The 18,061-nt window shown below is 40.5% G+C and overlaps 1 protein-coding gene across 1 annotated transcript; it reads left to right on the top strand.

Annotated features, from left to right (window-relative positions):
- Window positions 1-5,714: 5,714 nt before the first annotated feature.
- Window positions 5,715-12,333, top strand: hsp90ab1 (heat shock protein 90, alpha (cytosolic), class B member 1). Its single transcript, XM_023264293.2, has 12 exons — window positions 5,715-5,873; window positions 7,000-7,143; window positions 7,275-7,481; window positions 7,663-7,822; window positions 8,125-8,258; window positions 8,360-8,665; window positions 8,776-8,941; window positions 9,209-9,399; window positions 9,989-10,136; window positions 10,304-10,572; window positions 11,309-11,642; window positions 11,797-12,333. Exons 2-12 carry the CDS (start codon window positions 7,000-7,002, stop codon window positions 11,913-11,915), a joined length of 2,178 nt encoding a protein of 725 aa, XP_023120061.1. The 5' UTR covers window positions 5,715-5,873; the 3' UTR covers window positions 11,916-12,333.
- The last annotated feature ends 5,728 nt before the right edge of the window (window positions 12,334-18,061 follow it).

Raw genomic sequence — 18,061 nt, 5'->3', positions numbered from 1 at the left:
TTTGGAATCGCGTCAGTCTCTGGTGTCTGTCGTACCTGTGTGACCTTTCCTTTGTCTGTATTGGAGCAGTGGTCCTCTCTCCATAGATCTCCTGGGGGTGAAATTCCCCCAGGTGGCGTTGTCGGACATGTGATAAATAACAAAAGTACATTCAATCCCTCGTACCCTTGCCACATGTGCAGTAACTCAATCTTTCCTCGTTTTAGTTCACCGACGGCTAGTTTAGATGTTTGAGGACAGTTTCACGATGCACGGAATCTCCGCACACCGCATTGCATTTGCATAAAGTAGAAGTCCAGTCTACTTTATGCAAATGAGCTGCAGGCCCGCTCCGGGTAAACACACTGGACCACAGCTGGAAACGAACCGCAACCGGACCAGCATGCAACTGCGATGTGTTTCCAGCTGCGAGCCGGTGTGTAAGTTGTTTATGTTGTGTCAACTGCTGCACAATAAAATGTGAATTGAAAACAATATAGTTTCTGCATTTATTGTTCAAGTATTAATCAGTAATACAGTGAAAATGAGAAGAAATGTGAATATTTACTTTGCAAGCCGATTTCGGTGTGCGCCCCGAAATTTACTGCTTGTATACCTAAAATTTTAAGTTAGGGGCCACTGTGCTCCTAGGAAAAAAAATTAGTCTGGAGCCCTGTGATATATATTTTAAGGCTTGATAAATCCTCACCACACACTACACATCACCGCAGAGCAACACTATGCGCAGCGATCAGAAGTCTGTGTGAAACGGACAAGGCCAAATACTGAATGGCACTATACCATATGCACTATACTCGGGAGACAAAGGAGACTGATGCTATTGTTCGCTGAGCCAATCAGAGCCCAGCGCCATACGCTACGCATTTTATTTACCTTAAATACTCGTATTGTGTTTTAATAATTTTTTTAAACATATTTTTTATATTGCTTTTAATTTTTAGGCTAGAGAATGCTTATTTTACCGCAAAAACTATTAAAATAATGTAGCGCTGGCAGAGCTGGTCGCTATGACTGAACTGTTGTGCTGCAATGCACTATGGGAGTTCAGGGTGTTGGGGGTTTAAATGTCATTATTGTGGTTTTTGTTAGTGTTCCAGTGTTATTAGTATTTGTCTTTTATTGTGTTTTTGTGGTTTAGTCAGCCTAGTTAGTTTGGTTAAGTGTCATGTTGTTAGGACCGTGAGTGTGAAGTGTAGTGAGTTTGATGACTTCCTGCCACAGTTATACCATAGTCTGTCAAAATAAAAGCACCTAGCAGTACTATTTTGCAATACAGCTTGCCACAACTGCAAAATAAGACTGTCTGTACTGCAAAATTCTGCAATATAGTGAAATCTCTACAGAACCAAACCCAACCAAAAAATCTGCGTTACAGTGAGACCGCGAGAAGTGAACTGTGATATAGTGAGGGACTGCTGTACTTGTTTCTGGATCGCAGTGTAAGCTTGCAAAGTCAAGAACGGCACTTGCATGTTTACAGTGCACCAACTGCGGAATGGCTACGCATGCAGTGACGTACTAACGTTTTACGGTGACACAATGACGTGGCTCCAACTTGGCTCCTTGCAAATGGAAAAACGAACCAGTTCTGAGGAGGCACGAGATTTGAACAAAAAAAAAACACCAGCACTTAACTAGAACCAAACTAGCACCTGGTTCTCTTTGGTCGAAAAGAAGCTTAAATGGCGGACCGCAGTCCGGACCCGGACCCGGACGCGGTCTATATGTGTGTAAATTTACCGGCGCAGCAGTGTTTATCACTGGTCTATCAGCTCAGGAAACACACAGATCAATTACGTACGAGTTCAGCCATCCCACGTGACGCTACTCAGCCAATGAAGTCTGTGCATTGCATTGCTGCTCTGCCTTCAAAAAACAGTTGAGAGGTGGGGGGGCAGAGAGGAGGACAGTAGTGATGGGAAGTTCGGCTCTTTTTAGAGAGCTGGTTCTTTGGCACGGTTTTCAAAGAGCTGGCTCTTTTGGCTCCCAAATGGCTCCTAATTTAGTATTATTTGTAGCCTCATATTTTAGCCAAACCAGGCAAATATGAATGATTTGTGTATTGACAAACTCTTTTACATTCAGTGTTTTTATGAGAAGTCTTATAATTGCCTCATTTTGTGCATTTGTTTTGTTACAAAAACAGACGTTCTTACTTTTGTTTAATATTGCAATCAAACTTTTTGCACAAAAAACAAATGAACAAAACTGCACACAAACCCACAGAACCAGAACAGAAACAGAACCAAACTCGGTATTCAGAGAGTATAAATGTCCTCAGTGCAGATTGGCATCAGGAAAAATCAGATGCCTGAGCTTGGATGGGCTGATACCATTTCTTCTTTCAGTGAATATCTACCCTGTTTGAGAAGATCCTCTCAGATGAAACAGAAGTTGCCACAACAGACAGTCTCTCCTCCATCACCTTCACCAGGTGGGGAAGACTGAGGCCTTGGCCTGCCACCAGCTCAGTGGGTCGTCTGCTGGTTGGATGAGGGGTTCCTCAAGATATGATCTCACCTCCATTATAGCATCAGCTGTAGGATTTCTCCTTGCAGCATCTCCTGTAGCTCTTCCATCAAAGAGCCTCCACACAGCAGAAGTTTGAGGTTCCTCCTCCACTTGGTCCTCTAATAGTGGAGCCGTCAGGCTGCTGGGGGACATTTTGCTTCTGCTGCTCTTATTCTCTGAAGTGTCTCATCAACAGCTCTGTTGTCACTGATGGCAAGCTTCTTTAATCTAGGATCCAATAACATGGTTCTGCAAGGACAGTGTTAAACAACATACTCCATTAAATAATATGGGAGAAGGCTCTTACTCGATGGGAGTCGGCTCTTCAGATTCACTACAAAGTATCTGCTCTTAGAGTCGTATTTTTTGCACATTACACATCACTAGAGGACAGACTGTGGTCACATGCTGACCGTGTTTGGCTCAACATACAGCTGCGAGGCAGCTTTCTCAACTATGTACATAATCAAAACTAAATATCATTCCAGACTCACCAATGAGCTCCTCTAAATATGTTTGAGAATGGCCCTGACACCATTCAGACCACGATTCAAAATACTGGCAGGACAAGCTGCAGCTCAGTTCTCCCATTAAGCAGCAGAGATATAAGGGGAGTGATATAAGACAGGAAAAAATTGTAAAAGGGTTCAATTGTTTACATTTATGGAATTTAGGTATTTTTTAAGATGTATATAAGTTGGTTCAGGTTGTTCAGTCATGTTTTTTTTTCCAAGTTCTACACTTTATTTTAAGATATACAGTTGTATAAAAAGTTATTTATTAATAAACGTCAAAATGTTTTTGAACCGTACTGAATTTATTTGACGGTCAGTTTTTGATTACAGGCAGACCCTAGTAAAACTATCAGGTTACAACAACATATATCACGCTAACTGAAGTTAGACATTATCAAGTTCTGGACCTGTGCTTTAATCCATTTTCTCTGACTGGACCTCTCTGAATTTTAATTGAATACCCCTGCCTTAGAAGAAGAGGGGCATGAGTCAACAACCTGGATCCAACACCAGTCGGTGGGGAAAAAATAACAAAAAGAAAGCAAAACCAAATTACACTATTTCAGTGTTTTAATAAGCCTGCTGCTTGTCCTGTGAATACTGCCACTTTAGGAAACACTACAGCTGGAGCTAACGTTAACGTTTAGGAAAGGGAGCCTGATGAAGAGGCCACATCAGCTCTACCTGATCGCAGGGAAGAGGAGGCTGCTGACGCTATCATGTCTATAACTAGCTAATTGGTAGTTTGGTTAAAATGAAGGAGCTGCTGCTGTTGCTGCTGTGTGTGTGTGTGTGTGTGTGTGTGTGTGTGTGTGTGTGTGTGTGTGTGTGTGTGTGTGTGTGTGTGTGTGTGTGTGTGTGTGTGTGTGTGTGTGTGTGTGTGTGTGCACGTGCACGTGCACATATATGAGAACTTGACCTGGCTTTGGTTTATGAGGCTGGAAGGGGAAAAATTGGAGTATACCCACTAGAAAAACTAGTCTACACCACTGGTGTGTGTAAAGTCAGACACACACAGGATGCTCACTTCACTTCGTCTGTCATCTTGTAAAAATACACCGTGCACAAACGAATACCACTGCAAAACCTCCTCACCATCAGGACCATCAGTTGTTGAAGTCCTCCCTCGGGTCTCCGGTTTCTAGACTAGCAGCGCTAGCACTGAGCTACAGGGCGTCTGGGCACCTCAGAGCAGTGAGGGACGTCTACGTGGATCATGTGACCGACTGAGGGTCGATCTGAATTATTAATTTTATTTTTGTTTTATTTATTATTTTGGGTCTCAAAGACTTTTTTACACACACACACACACACACACACACACACACACACATTTACAAATAAAAAACAAAATTAAATAAAATTTAAAAAACAACTTTGATAAAAGGGCATCAAGGGGCAAAGGTGCTTCAGCCCCCTCCACCCCACCCCCCTCTGCACGTGCCTGCTAACACTGCTCTAACCTTACCACTAAGAAGAGTACCAGCAGTATATTGCTGCTTCTAACAACATCAATAACAATAGCATTTTATTATTATTATTATTAGTAGTAGTTGTTGTAATATTAGTAGTAGTTGTAATATTAGTAGTAGTAGTAGTAGAGGTATAATTAGTATTATTATTGATAAACAATAATAAACACTAAACTGTTCATAAATACCAGATGTGAAAGTTTATTAATCAGTTGAATAATTGATTATTATTTCATTAAATGATGAAATTTATCAGCTCAGTGCATTTGGCTTTTTAGGCGTAACTCGTAACTTTTCTTTAGTACCTCAAAAATCAGTGGATCTCCTATATTTTAAGGTTGTATCTCTTGATTTCTTGAGATGTTTTCTTTTAAAACAGTTTTGGCTTGATTTTGTAGTTATCTAATGCCAACTGAGTCCCAAGACACTGCTAATAATGTGTGGGGCCCAGCGCTCTCAGGAACTTCTTGTACCTAAAAAATGTGATTTTTTTTCCCCAGAAATGTTATTACCTCTGTTATTGGTATACCTTTAAGATATATATATTTTTTTACTTTAATGTTCGCATCTCATTATCAGTCAGTGTAGAGCGGTTTTCTATAATCCTTTACTTGACTAACTTCAGTGCTGCAGTGTGGTTGGTTGCCATGGTGTTTCTGTTGTAGATCTCAGCAGCTGTGTCGCGAAGGCTGCGTCTGACAAGTCGGTGACGTCGCTTTTAGGCGGGTTTTTCATGGAAAGTGCTAGAAGAAACGAAGTACGCCTTCCAGATTTTGAATATTCTTCCATCGGATAAAGAAGATCCATAGTCTTGGCTAATTTGCGGAAAGATAAACAACGTACACCTAATTATTATTGCAGAAATTTCTTACGTTGATGCTAATAATTCTACCTCGACAGTATATGGTGACGGCTTTGAAACTTATTTCGTCAGCCAAAATGTAGTCTCCGAATGAGGCTCCTTTCGCGTTACCTGTCACAAGAGGGCAGCAATGTATGCACGATTTTGGGGTTGGCCTTGTTTGTTATATTCACAAACTGTATTTTGCTGTGTTGTCCGAGATATAGTCGTGTCTTTTATAGTTTCACGTTACTCAGAGCCTTCACAATTATCTTCGCCCTGCAAATTAACACATCATATCATACTTAACAATAAATGACGTGACAGTCAAGACCAGCAATTTACTGAATACACCAAAACCCTGTTTATTCAGTTTCAGTTGCTGCGCGGATGGATACGGTCTCACACTGAAACGCGTGTGTATAAAGATTCCGTTCTATTAAAAGGAAGTCCCTTTCTATTTCCCTGCGTCAGAGAGCAGAAGGGACGATACATTGGTGGCATTTTATTCAAGAAAGTCAACGAAATAACAAGGTATGTAGAAGCGTAGTCTGCTGCCGTCTTGCACACATTCTGTCCAATTATTTGTGTTTTGATATAACCTGTTACTGAAGTATTTAGCGGATGTGTCCTCGCAGAATGCTCAAGAGTCACGATTTAGTATCATAACATTACCCATGCCGTGGGCCACATGTGGAATATTAGTGCTATCTTTTCAGTATTCAGGCGTTATGTTTGGCCTACAGTGGGATTTTTTTTGTGTAGTCACCGACGGTTTGTAATGCTGAGCAATGCCATTGCGGCACGGTGCCGCACTGCAAGGCCAGGCTTGTGTTACAGCAGGGCAGGTGTGGTGAGGATGACAGTGCTGCTTCGTATATTTAACGGATCCACGGTCGTGATAGGAATTCATCCCGCATACGACAGGGCCAGGTTATTGAACAGAACACGTCCCTTCAACCGAAAATATTAAAGTGAAGTTATGGTAAGAATGATCAAATTATAATGATTTCAGTTGTTGGCAACGGTAATGTGAATCAGTGTAAAAACGTCCATATGTATGTTACGTAACTAGTAAACACACGGTCTGTTCATTAAAATGCTCCTAGCGTTTGGTAAATGCAGGACGACGTCTGTAATTGTCAAGTAATTGTTTCGGCTTTCCTGCGGCTCGTACGATAACGCTGCTTTATAATGACTGCGGGTTACTCGTCGCAAGCGGCTTTAAACGATACACTAAGACATTTTTTTTTATCATGAATGATCTGTTGGTACCGCATTTCATAACCGTTTAGTCATTTTTGGTCTACAGTTGCTCTTTGGCACGTGTTTTCAGGCTCCATTGTCTGTCGGTGGACGCCATATTGGTTCACGGCCACTTCCGTCGATATGCAATGCCATGATGGCAGCCGTCCCAAGTTTCTGAAATCAGCTTTCGGTTGAGATAAAGTGATGCCTAACGAAACTGCAACAGTTTGTTCTTTAAAGCAGAATGCATGTGACACAATAAATGGCCCCTTTAGCCTTTGAATATATATGGTATGGCGTTCTGTTAACAGTCAGTACTTTATCATACCCTAAAATGACTGGATTTGTTTTTCATTTGTAATAATCAGCCCAAGGCAGTTTGCTAACACAGAATGCATTTGCTTATGTTCAGATGCCTGAAGAAATGCACCAAGAGGAGGAGGCTGAGACCTTTGCCTTCCAGGCAGAGATTGCTCAGCTGATGTCCCTGATCATCAACACCTTTTATTCCAACAAAGAGATCTTCCTCAGGGAGTTGATCTCCAATGCCTCTGATGTAAGTCTACAGGAGCCTGACATCCATTTATTTTTTTGGCCTTTTTTCTGATTGTGTTCATGTTATGTGTTGCAATCAGTCATTTTTGTATCTTTCTAATATCCTTATTGTATTTGTCAATGTCTGTATAGGCTCTGGACAAAATCCGCTATGAAAGCTTGACTGACCCATCCAAGCTGGACAGCGGCAAGGATCTGAAAATTGATATCATCCCCAACAAAGCTGATCGCACCCTGACCCTCATTGACACTGGAATTGGCATGACCAAAGCAGACTTGATTAACAATCTGGGTACAATTGCCAAGTCTGGTACGAAGGCCTTCATGGAGGCCCTGCAGGTACTACAGGAGAACACAATTTAGACTGCAAAATATGCCGGGCGAGGGGACAGGACAGCTGCTGTAACTGCTACACATTTGGAATGAATTTGCATTCAAAATTTATACTTGTGGAATAACAAAATTATTTTGATATTAGGAATGTCATCCTTTAATGACAAATAATTGTGTGTTCCTCTAGGCTGGTGCTGACATTTCCATGATTGGTCAGTTTGGAGTGGGTTTCTACTCTGCCTACCTTGTTGCTGAGAAGGTAGTTGTCATCACCAAGCATAATGATGATGAGCAGTATGCCTGGGAGTCATCTGCTGGAGGATCATTCACAGTCAAGGTTGACAATGGTATGTGTCCTGTAATTTACAATATCAGACTGTTTGCATCTGATAGAGCTGCTCCTTGTTTAGACTATTGGATGCATTTAAAGCAATTTGAAAGTTTGAGATGGTGTGGTATATTCTCTCTGTTTTCTGTACAAGTACAACAGCTAGTTCATGGAAGTTATTTTGGTTGTCAAGTTATTGTGTAAATATCTATTTATTTCCAAGAACTCAAATTTGAAATCTCTTGCTTTCCTTGGTTTTATTTTGTAGTTATGTTTTGATCAGGGAAAGGTGTGCTAATGCAGGGACTGTTTTGTTCATAGGTGAGCCCATGGGCCGTGGCACAAAGATCGTCCTGTATCTGAAGGAGGACCAGACGGAGTACATTGAGGAGAAGAGGGTCAAGGAGATTGTCAAGAAGCACTCTCAGTTCATTGGCTATCCTATTACCTTGTTTGTAAGTATCGAGTTTGACTCTATACTGTAACACCATTTTAGTTTTAAATTAGTCAAAACTGTTTCTTAGTGGCATTAAAATGAGGTAACATGGATTTGCAGGTTGAGAAGGAGCGTGACAAGGAAATCAGTGATGATGAGGCAGAAGAAGAAAAAGCAGAGAAGGAGGAGAAAGAGGAAGGTGAGGACAAGCCAAAGATTGAGGATGTCGGCTCTGATGATGAGGAGGATTCCAAAGACAAGGACAAGAAGAAGAAAAAGAAGATCAAAGAGAAGTACATTGATCAGGAGGAGCTCAACAAGACCAAGCCCATCTGGACCAGGAACCCTGACGACATCACAAATGAGGAATATGGGGAATTCTACAAAAGTCTGACTAACGACTGGGAGGATCACCTGGCTGTCAAGGTAAATGGGGAAATACACAAGTGTTTATTGCACATATTAGTTGGTCTACCTTGACTAAACTGAGCAAAAATAGTGGGACTAAAGCAAAGGAAAATGCTTCCTCTCCACAGCACTTCTCTGTGGAAGGCCAGCTGGAGTTCCGGGCTTTGCTTTTTATTCCACGCCGGGCACCTTTTGACCTCTTTGAGAACAAGAAGAAGAAGAACAACATCAAACTGTATGTCAGGAGAGTCTTTATCATGGACAACTGTGAAGAGCTTATCCCAGAGTACCTGAGTAAGTTGGCTTTCTGTTTTTTTGTTTTTTTTTTTTCCACATTGCTCTGAAGAAGACTCAACATATTCCAAACATGAGCACTAATGCCCTTGCAGCGTAGTGACCGGACCCTACTTATTGGGCTGCACATGGACATCTGCGGTGGCTCTGGCGGGCAGATAATGGAATTTATGTTGTGTCTTGCATACTCTGATGTGGAAAGCATAACACTGGCCTTAATTTAATGCCGAAATATTCACAGCTAAACATGTTTTGTGTTCATTCCAGACTTTGTCCGTGGTGTTGTGGACTCTGAGGACCTCCCCCTCAACATCTCCAGGGAAATGCTGCAGCAGAGCAAGATCCTTAAGGTCATTCGTAAGAACATCGTCAAGAAATGTCTTGAGCTCTTTGCCGAACTGGCTGAGGACAAGGACAACTACAAGAAGTTCTATGAAGCATTTTCCAAGAACATTAAGGTACCCAAAATGTTTCCATTGTACTGGTTGCATTTCCTTGGATTCATAAGGATTGTCTTCTTCTAGTGGTTGTTATACCTTCTAGCTTTCCATGGCAGCATAGCTGTAGCTTGTAGTTTTTGTTCAGATTTTCAAAATCTGCTGTATACCTGAAGAATTGCTGCCTTTGTGTACTCTCATCCACTTCCATTTACATCTCGTGCAGTTGTGCATTGCTAAGTGTGCATAGCTTGTCTGTAGTAGACTTGGTGCAGTGTTTGTGCTGTAAATTGAGTATCCCTATATAGTATGACCTAAAAATGTGCTTGAGTGACTTCGTCTGTTGGAACTGTTTTGCGCACACTCACTGCAGTACACTGCAAAGTTATATGCAGAATTAACAAAAATTTTAAGCAACTCAGTCATTTTTGTGATTTGTATCATGAAGAAGGTTTAATTGTGCCTCACAGTCCTGGAGAAACTGTCAGGAAGACCTTTAACCCATGAGTTAACTCCAAAGTTTCAGATAATCTTGTGTTGAGTTGCAGGCTACTGATGTACGGGATTGTTTTTAGTGAGTAAATAATCATTCTTTATTCTCCATCTGTAGCTGGGCATCCATGAGGACTCTCAAAATCGTAAGAAGCTGTCTGAGCTGCTGCGCTACCACAGCTCTCAATCTGGAGATGAGACAACCTCCCTTACAGAGTACCTGACCCGCATGAAGGAAAACCAGAAGTCAATCTACTACATCACTGGTAAGGTTGTCCCTCAGAAAAGTTGATTTATTTTGTCCGATACCTTTAAATTTTTTTTTTAACTTTTCAAACTGCTCTGTATGCATGAACACACAAAGTTTTAATTCAATTTAAACCAAACGGTATTAACTCTGTCAACATCACGTTGTTTACTTATGCCTTTGTAGGTGAGAGCAAGGATCAGGTCGCCAACTCTGCCTTTGTTGAACGTGTCCGCAAGCGTGGTTTTGAGGTCCTGTACATGACGGAGCCTATTGATGAGTACTGTGTTCAGCAGTTGAAGGAGTTCGACGGAAAGAGTCTGGTCTCTGTCACCAAAGAGGGTCTGGAGCTACCAGAGGATGAGGAGGAGAAGAAAAAGATGGAGGAGGACAAGGCCAAGTTTGAGAGCCTCTGCAAACTCATGAAGGAGATCCTTGACAAGAAAGTAGAGAAGGTCAGTGATCCTTACAAGTTCCGAATTAATATTGGCTAAATTTTAATGCCATACTGTGGGATTTGGATCCTTCAAGTTTATCACAGTTGACAGTATTTTGTTTGGAAACAGGTTTCCTAATTGGTCCCAACTGATTGTGGTGAGTCTATGCAGCTTTGAGGTGGCCCCTTAGGTCTCCAGCGCCATCAAGTGTGAACTGAATGAACTGACTTGTAGCTATTACTGTCCAAACCGTATCTGCAGTGATGAGGAGATGGAGTCATAGCATTGCATGTTCATACAAGGCTTTTTATGCCTTTTTTTGGCAGCAAGTATCTTGCACAACTTAGAGCTCACACACATAACTTCAGCCACTAGTTCCCACAAAACTGCCCCAATTACACCGACTAGCGGTTGACTCAGCCACTTGCCAATACACTCATCCAGTTGCCCACCACTAAAGTGCTTGTGTTGTTGTTCTAGCAGATACCTGGGTTTTAGTCTGCATCAAGATTAACAAAATGTGAAGATGCAATTCGTCATGTGAAGTTTAAGATATTTTTTCTTTGCCTAAATATATGGTAATTTGGTGGACTTACCTTCTGTGTGCTGGTGTTATTTCTAACATGATTGTTCTGCATGCTTTGTTAATTTGAGTTTGCCAAAAGATGTTGACAAGGATGTTAGATTGGCCTGCTGTTCCTGCAGTTTTTGCTCTTAATCTTAAATTCAGTCTTATGTCCTTTGTGTTGTCTAGGTGACTGTGTCAAATAGGCTGGTGTCATCACCCTGCTGCATTGTGACGAGCACTTATGGCTGGACGGCAAACATGGAAAGAATCATGAAGGCCCAGGCACTCAGGGACAACTCCACAATGGGCTACATGATGGCCAAGAAGCACCTGGAGATCAACCCTGATCACCCAATCGTGGAGACTCTCCGGCAGAAGGCTGAGGCTGACAAGAACGACAAGGCTGTGAAGGATCTCGTGATCCTGTTGTTCGAAACCGCACTGCTCTCCTCTGGCTTCTCCTTGGACGACCCACAGACCCACTCTAACCGCATCTACAGAATGATCAAACTTGGACTGGGTAAGAGCGTGCTGCAGATCAGTATGTTCTCTGATTTATGTGAACGTTTGTATTACTCTCAATATAAGGGGTAAGAGCGTGCTGCAGATCAGTATGTTCTCTGATTTATGTGAACATTTGTATTACTCTCAATATAACATGTTTCAATCTCTAGGTATTGATGATGACGATGTCGCCCCAGAGGAGACCACCACTGCAGCCGTTCCAGATGAGATTCCTCCCCTAGAAGGTGACGGTGATGATGATGCTTCACGTATGGAAGAAGTTGATTAAATTGACCACCCTGCCAGACTTCTAACAACACTTTAGCTTCACTTTCCCATTGTTCATCCTAAAAACTGCAACAAATTAGTCATTCATGTTGTGTGGTGGACCAGTGTTGCTCTTGTGTCTCGAGCATCACACTGTAAGACCTTTTTAAGAAAAACAGTTTTGGTTTTTGCTATAAGTTCTTGGTGACAGCACATTTGCTTTAAAGTATCCTCTTGCACTGAGTTTTAAATGTTGGAGTGGTAAATGTGCAAACATCAGAATGGTACATTCCATTTTCAGATCAGGTTTGAGAAGGTTCTGTTCAAGTGCAACATTGCACGCTGCATGGAGAGAGGACTATATGATTCCTTTGCCTGAGTCCAGGCTTGTCTGTATTCGAAGTCTTGTTTTGCAGAAAAATTAAAGCCGTAATACCTGACTTGTCCTTTTGTTGCTTTCATCTTACTGGGGAACTAGAGTTAGAATAAGTATCTGCACATACTGAAATTCAACAAGGGCACTAAACTGCAAGCAATACTTGTGAAAGTTTTTAAAGGTTTAATCACTCTTGACCCTTGCTTCAGCTGACCACTTGATGGGGACAGAAGAGTTTTAAGTTTTGCCAAGTAGAACTTTTAGGTTGCATCTTAAATGTCCACTTAAAACAAGAACTGTTCCAAATCCATATGTTTTGTGTCATTTGCATATATTGCTGCCATTTAAAAATTTGAAAAATGTAAACAAATGTGGTCTTCCAGTGATACTTGTACATGGAAAACTTTTTTGCTGCGGTGTACAGCAATTGCTACAAAAAGCCACATTCCCAATTCCAGTTTAGGCTTATTTATCATTCACAAATGAAAATCTTTGTTTAAATATTTACACGTCAAAATTGATAACCTGCCAGTTTCTTGTCTAATTCAACTGCATACTTAATGAAATTTGGTTTGAAATGCTAGATTACATGAATACAAAAACTGCAAAAAATTCATGAACTAAAATCCATAATCAGCTAAATTGAAAGAAAAGGCTTGAGATATTTTAAAGTGCAATAAATATCAAATACATCAAAGTTTACCTTTTATGAAGAATTTTTTTTTTCTTACCATTACATTTTTTGAGAATCATTAGTAGCATTTAAAAACTGAAGCGTGTCTGTCCTTCAGACATATTTGCTGCAGTCAGTGTGATGGTGGGAATACTTGAGCTGTGTCCTTCAGAAACTAACTTTACTGTTTCACTGCCCCACCTCTTAAACCTGCTTAACTTGACCACCTCTGAAAGCTTTTGCTGTGTGTAGAAGTACAGACCACATTAGGTTTATAAATGTAAAAATAATGCACCTAGGGACAGTGTTTGATATACTGAGTATAAAGCCAACATATCCGTCATGAAGTCTGATATTTAATTTCTAATGGAAGAATATGCAGCATACATAGTGTCCACCCCCCCCATGACCCTACAGAGGATTAGGTGGTGTATAGATAATGGATGGATGATGAAGTAGAAATGTAGAGACAGACGACATTAATGGGCCGCCCCAGTTTGTAGTAACATCTGTCTGGTTGAGCACTAGCGGAAATTTCCTGGTGAAGTCAATTAAGACTAAGCACAGGTTTCAATCTAACAAAACATTTGATTCCCTTGTGAAAATGTGTTCTCAACCCACAAATGCTGAGTTCATTAATTTGGCAGGTGGCTGGTGTTTCAGTGCATAGCATTTGCTTGTAATGTAACCATTGTAAATCCCTTGTGTGACCTTGCATGAATGCAGCCATCTATGGTTTTCTTATTTGTATGTCTTGTTCAAGTGTAGCTGTCAGTGAACAAATGCCACAAAACTGGTTTAAAATGTACAGAGTGGCAGATTGCAGGCCCTACTTTAGACTTCAACAGGTTTTCGACTTGTTCCCAATGATTCTGGAGCAACCTGACAAAATTTGTTCATACATTTGTCTTTGACTTAGTAGAATTTATGGTGACCTCTCTGAATAGATCATTTAGTGTGTTAGTGCTGCAGTACCAACAGGCCACCATAGAGAGGTGTAGTTTTTGTATCACAGCAACACAATCTTAAGAAAATATGTAGCTTTAAATTACAGTCTATGTAACTACAACATTCTGCTGGCTTGTGTGTAAAGCATGATTGGCATAATTTATTTTCCATGACATTTAGAACTCCAAATGCCACAGAGAGCATAACTGCTAATCTGAAAGAATTTTGTTACACATAGGCATGGTGTACTTCTCATATTTGACAGCACTTGCTAAATACTAGACAAGAACGGAATTAACACCTACACAGAGTAGGAAGGAAGCGAGATCTACAGATTGAAGGCCTAAAGGAGAAGAAAACGCCCTACAAAAATTTTCAAAGAAACAAAAAGGTGGTGGTTTCTAGTACTAGTAACATACAAAATAAATATGTTTGACATATGGAAGTGAGAAATTCACATATATATATATGTGTGTGAATTTTATATATATATATATAATGACAAAGCAAGAGACGGTCTGCTGTAGCCACTAAAGATTCTTGGCTACTCTCAAAATTTCAACGAGATCAGGATCAAACCCTATGTCAGTCTAAAAAAGATCTTATAATTTGCCCTTTATCTGTTCAGTGTGGACTCATAGGATGTAGTTGCATTTGCAGTCAGAACCTCAATAATTTTAATATAACATGTTGAAACTATTTTGCAGTCAGAGCTCAAACTCCAAAGTCTGGTATTTCTGAATGCATTTAAGGCCATGATCAATTCAATCATATCCAGGCTTCTGGAGTGCAAATGTTTTAATTGAGAGCAAATATTTTATTTTAACTAATCTTGTAAAACTAATAATTTGTTGTTTTTTTTTATGTGATTGTATGTTAAAACTGTTTTTCACTGTATGTACTGACATTCTTGTCCAGGTCTCTCTTGTAAAAGAGAGCTTGGATCTCAATGGGCCAAACCAGGTTAAATAAAGGTAATAATAATAATAATAATAATAATAATAATAATAATAATAATTGTCACTAACTCACATTTCTATATTTAGAGTAGGAAAATTCCTACCTCTGTTTCACATTTCTAACACAAACTGTCCTTCATTAGGAAGAAACACGGAGTTATGTGACAATCTGCATTTGTCCGTCTGTTTGTCTGTCTGTTCGCAACATTACTCAAAAACAGACTAACGGATTTGGATGAAATTTTCAGGAAAGGTCAGAAATGACTCAAGGACCAAGTGATTAGATTTTGGCAGTGATGCGGCTTATAGTCTGGATCCACGGATTTGTTAAAGATTTCTCTGTCATTGTGAGGTGGCGGCACGTTGTCACAGTAACTATGAGAACAAGTGAACACTACCTCAGCTGCCTGCTGACGATCACATGATTGCAGTCCTACTACAAATCCACCACTCATCGGGACTTATCCATCGGAAATCATACAACGATTGAGCAGCCTTGGCGGAGTACTGCGCTGTCTGATTGCTTTTCTTGTTGGTAATGTGTTAGTCTGTGTATTATCTCACATATTTTCCACAGTGTATCAAAATATACTTTCAGCACCTCTAAAGCTCAATAATTGACAAATAGCTCTAAAACCTAACTCTTTACCTAATGAGCTTTAGAAGGAGGTTTTGTGACATTTGGACAGGTAAGGCCAGCTGTTTCCCCATATGTCTAGACTTAACTATTCTAAGCTAGCTGGAAGTACGGTGCCTTGATAATTACAGATGCTACAGATGTAGCAACATCAACGTAATGTCATAACTCGGAAACAAAGCCTGAAGTTAAATTCAGCTGCTCTGCAAGGTAAGATGAAGGGCAAAAAATGTTTAGGGAAGCCCCGAACTTATGCAAAACAGTCAAATGTTCTTGCTGGTTCCTAAAAGAAATGAAAAGATGCATTCGAACGTCATGAGACACTACTACTAACATGATGGGGTGTAGGACTACGTGAAATGACAGATGCAGGGAAATTCCCTCATCAAGCCACTATGAGATTGATAAGCGAGGGGGAACGTTTTCAAGAACTTCACAGTCAGACCTAGTATTCAGTTTGATGCTCAGTGAATCATTATAGGGGACTGGGTAATGAATCAGTGAAGAGTGCAGCATCTCAGACTTTCTAAAATAACATTTGTCGTCTCACTTGATGGACTGGAGAGAGTGGGATGCGAACAGAGAGACAGCATTGCAGAAAGAGAATTAACCCTTAGATGCATAAGTGGGTCAAAAATGACCCGGTGAAGTCATTTTCTTGAAATATCTTTGTAATAAAACATTTTTATCATTTCATATTCTAGTTATTGCTCAAAAAACATGTTTTTGATATCATTCCATTAAAATTTTTAAGCTAACTTTTATACTTTTTTAAAAAGATTTTTTTCAGCTTTATTGATAGGACAGCAGTGAGAGAGAAATGGGAAAGTGGGGAGAAGAATGAGGGAAGGACCTGCAGCAACGGGCCATGGGCTGGCTTAGAACCCATTACTGCTGCATCGGGGACTATAGCCCCTGTTTATGGGTTGCCAGCTCAACCTGTTAAGCTACCGGGGTTCCCACCTTTTATAATTTTAAAGAAATTGTAATATTTGTATTACTATCCCAAGCTCTTTATCACTGATAATATCATACAAGAGGTGATGAAAGTGCACAAACTTGAAGGAACAGAGTGGAAATATGTCAACAAAATGGATGCTGATATTCTTCTATTGCTGTTTTGTATAATACTAGTCTTAAACTAGAAACATTCATATCCATTAATGAGTTTAAGAATATCATAAAGATTGTGCACCAGTAAAACATATAACTATGTCCTGAATTTGAAAAAAATCATATTTTATTTTTCAGTAAAGAAGGGTTCAGTGAATGCGCATATGAAACTGGTGGGGTTCAGTCCTCCAACAAGGTTAAGAACCACTGTTTTAGACTCTTCAAAATAGCCAGCCTTTGCTTTGATTACAGCATTGCACACTCTTGGCATTCTCTCCATGAGCTTCATGAGGTAGTCACCTGAAATCGTTTTGAATTCACCGGTGTGCCTTGTCAAGACTCAATTTGTGGAATTAGTGCCTTAATGTGTTTGAGACCCCAGTTGTGCTGTGCAGAGGTAGGGTTAGTACGCAGCTGACAGCCCTATTTGACTACCATTGTATTCCATATTATGGCAGGAACCACTCAACTCAGTACAGAAAGATGACAGTTCATCATTATTTTAAGAGCTGAAGGTCAGTCAGTCCAGAAAATTTTAAGAACTTTGAATGCATCCTCAAGTGCAGTCACAAAAACCATCAAACACTATGATGAAACTGGCTCTCATGATTTTCTTCCCACCGTGAAGCAGTGAAGCATGGAGGAGGAGGTATGATGGTGTGGGGGTGCTTTGCTGGTGACACTGTTGGGGATTTATTCAAAACTGAAGTCACACTGAACTAGCATGGCTACCACAGCATCCTGCAGCGACATGTCATCCCATCCGGTTTGCATTTAGTTGGACCATCATTTACTTTTCAACAGGACAATGACCCCAAACACACCTCCAGGATGTGTAAGAGCTATTTGCCCAAGAAGGAGAGTGATGGAGTGCTGCATCAGATGACCTGGCCTCCACAGTCACCTGACCTAAACCCAGTCCTGATGGTTTGGGATGAGATGGACCGCAGAGTGAAGGCAAAAGGGCCAACAAGTGCTCAGCAAGGAGACTACCTCATGAAGCTCATCCAGAGAAGATGTCAAGAGTTTGCAAAGTAATAATCAAAGCAAAAGGGGGCTACTTTAAAGAATCTAAAATATAAAACATATTCTGGTTTGTTTAACATTTTTTGTTTAGTACATAATTCTGTATGTGTTCATTCAGCTCTACCAGAACCTGACCAAGGAGCAGGCCGACTACTGCCTCTTGCACATGAAGCCGTACCTCGACAGCAAGGGCCGCGAACTGCCATCGGCTTTCGACTTTGTGGAATTCACCTGCTCACTCTTTGTCAACTGATCCTTCGCCTTGGTTTGGATGTCTTCTGTATTAATCTACAATGTAGAAAATAATTACAATAAAGAAAAAGACAGTTTGTCCAATAATGATCGAACAGGTTGGGTGTCTTTACAGAGGGTACTGCAGACTCACTGTAAAATGAGCTAGACTTAAAGCTTTTGGTCATGTGAAACAGTTAAATCG

The sequence above is a fragment of the Amphiprion ocellaris genome, chromosome 12, assembly GCF_022539595.1.
Source record: "Amphiprion ocellaris isolate individual 3 ecotype Okinawa chromosome 12, ASM2253959v1, whole genome shotgun sequence".
Lineage (NCBI taxonomy): Eukaryota > Metazoa > Chordata > Actinopteri > Pomacentridae > Amphiprion > Amphiprion ocellaris.
Note: the sequence above shows the minus strand (reverse complement) of the source record. Positions and strands in the feature narration are given on the sequence as shown.

Bases quoted from the DNA above. Each gene is read 5' to 3' on its own strand.
- hsp90ab1 (XM_023264293.2), top strand. From the start codon at position 7,000: ATGCCTGAAGAAATGCACCAAGAGGAGGAGGCTGAGACCTTTGCCTTC. The intron at 9,400-9,988 runs GTACCCAAAATG...CTCCATCTGTAG, and splicing joins CATTTTCCAAGAACATTAAG to CTGGGCATCCATGAGGACTC. The intron at 10,573-11,308 runs GTCAGTGATCCT...TGTGTTGTCTAG, and splicing joins TTGACAAGAAAGTAGAGAAG to GTGACTGTGTCAAATAGGCT.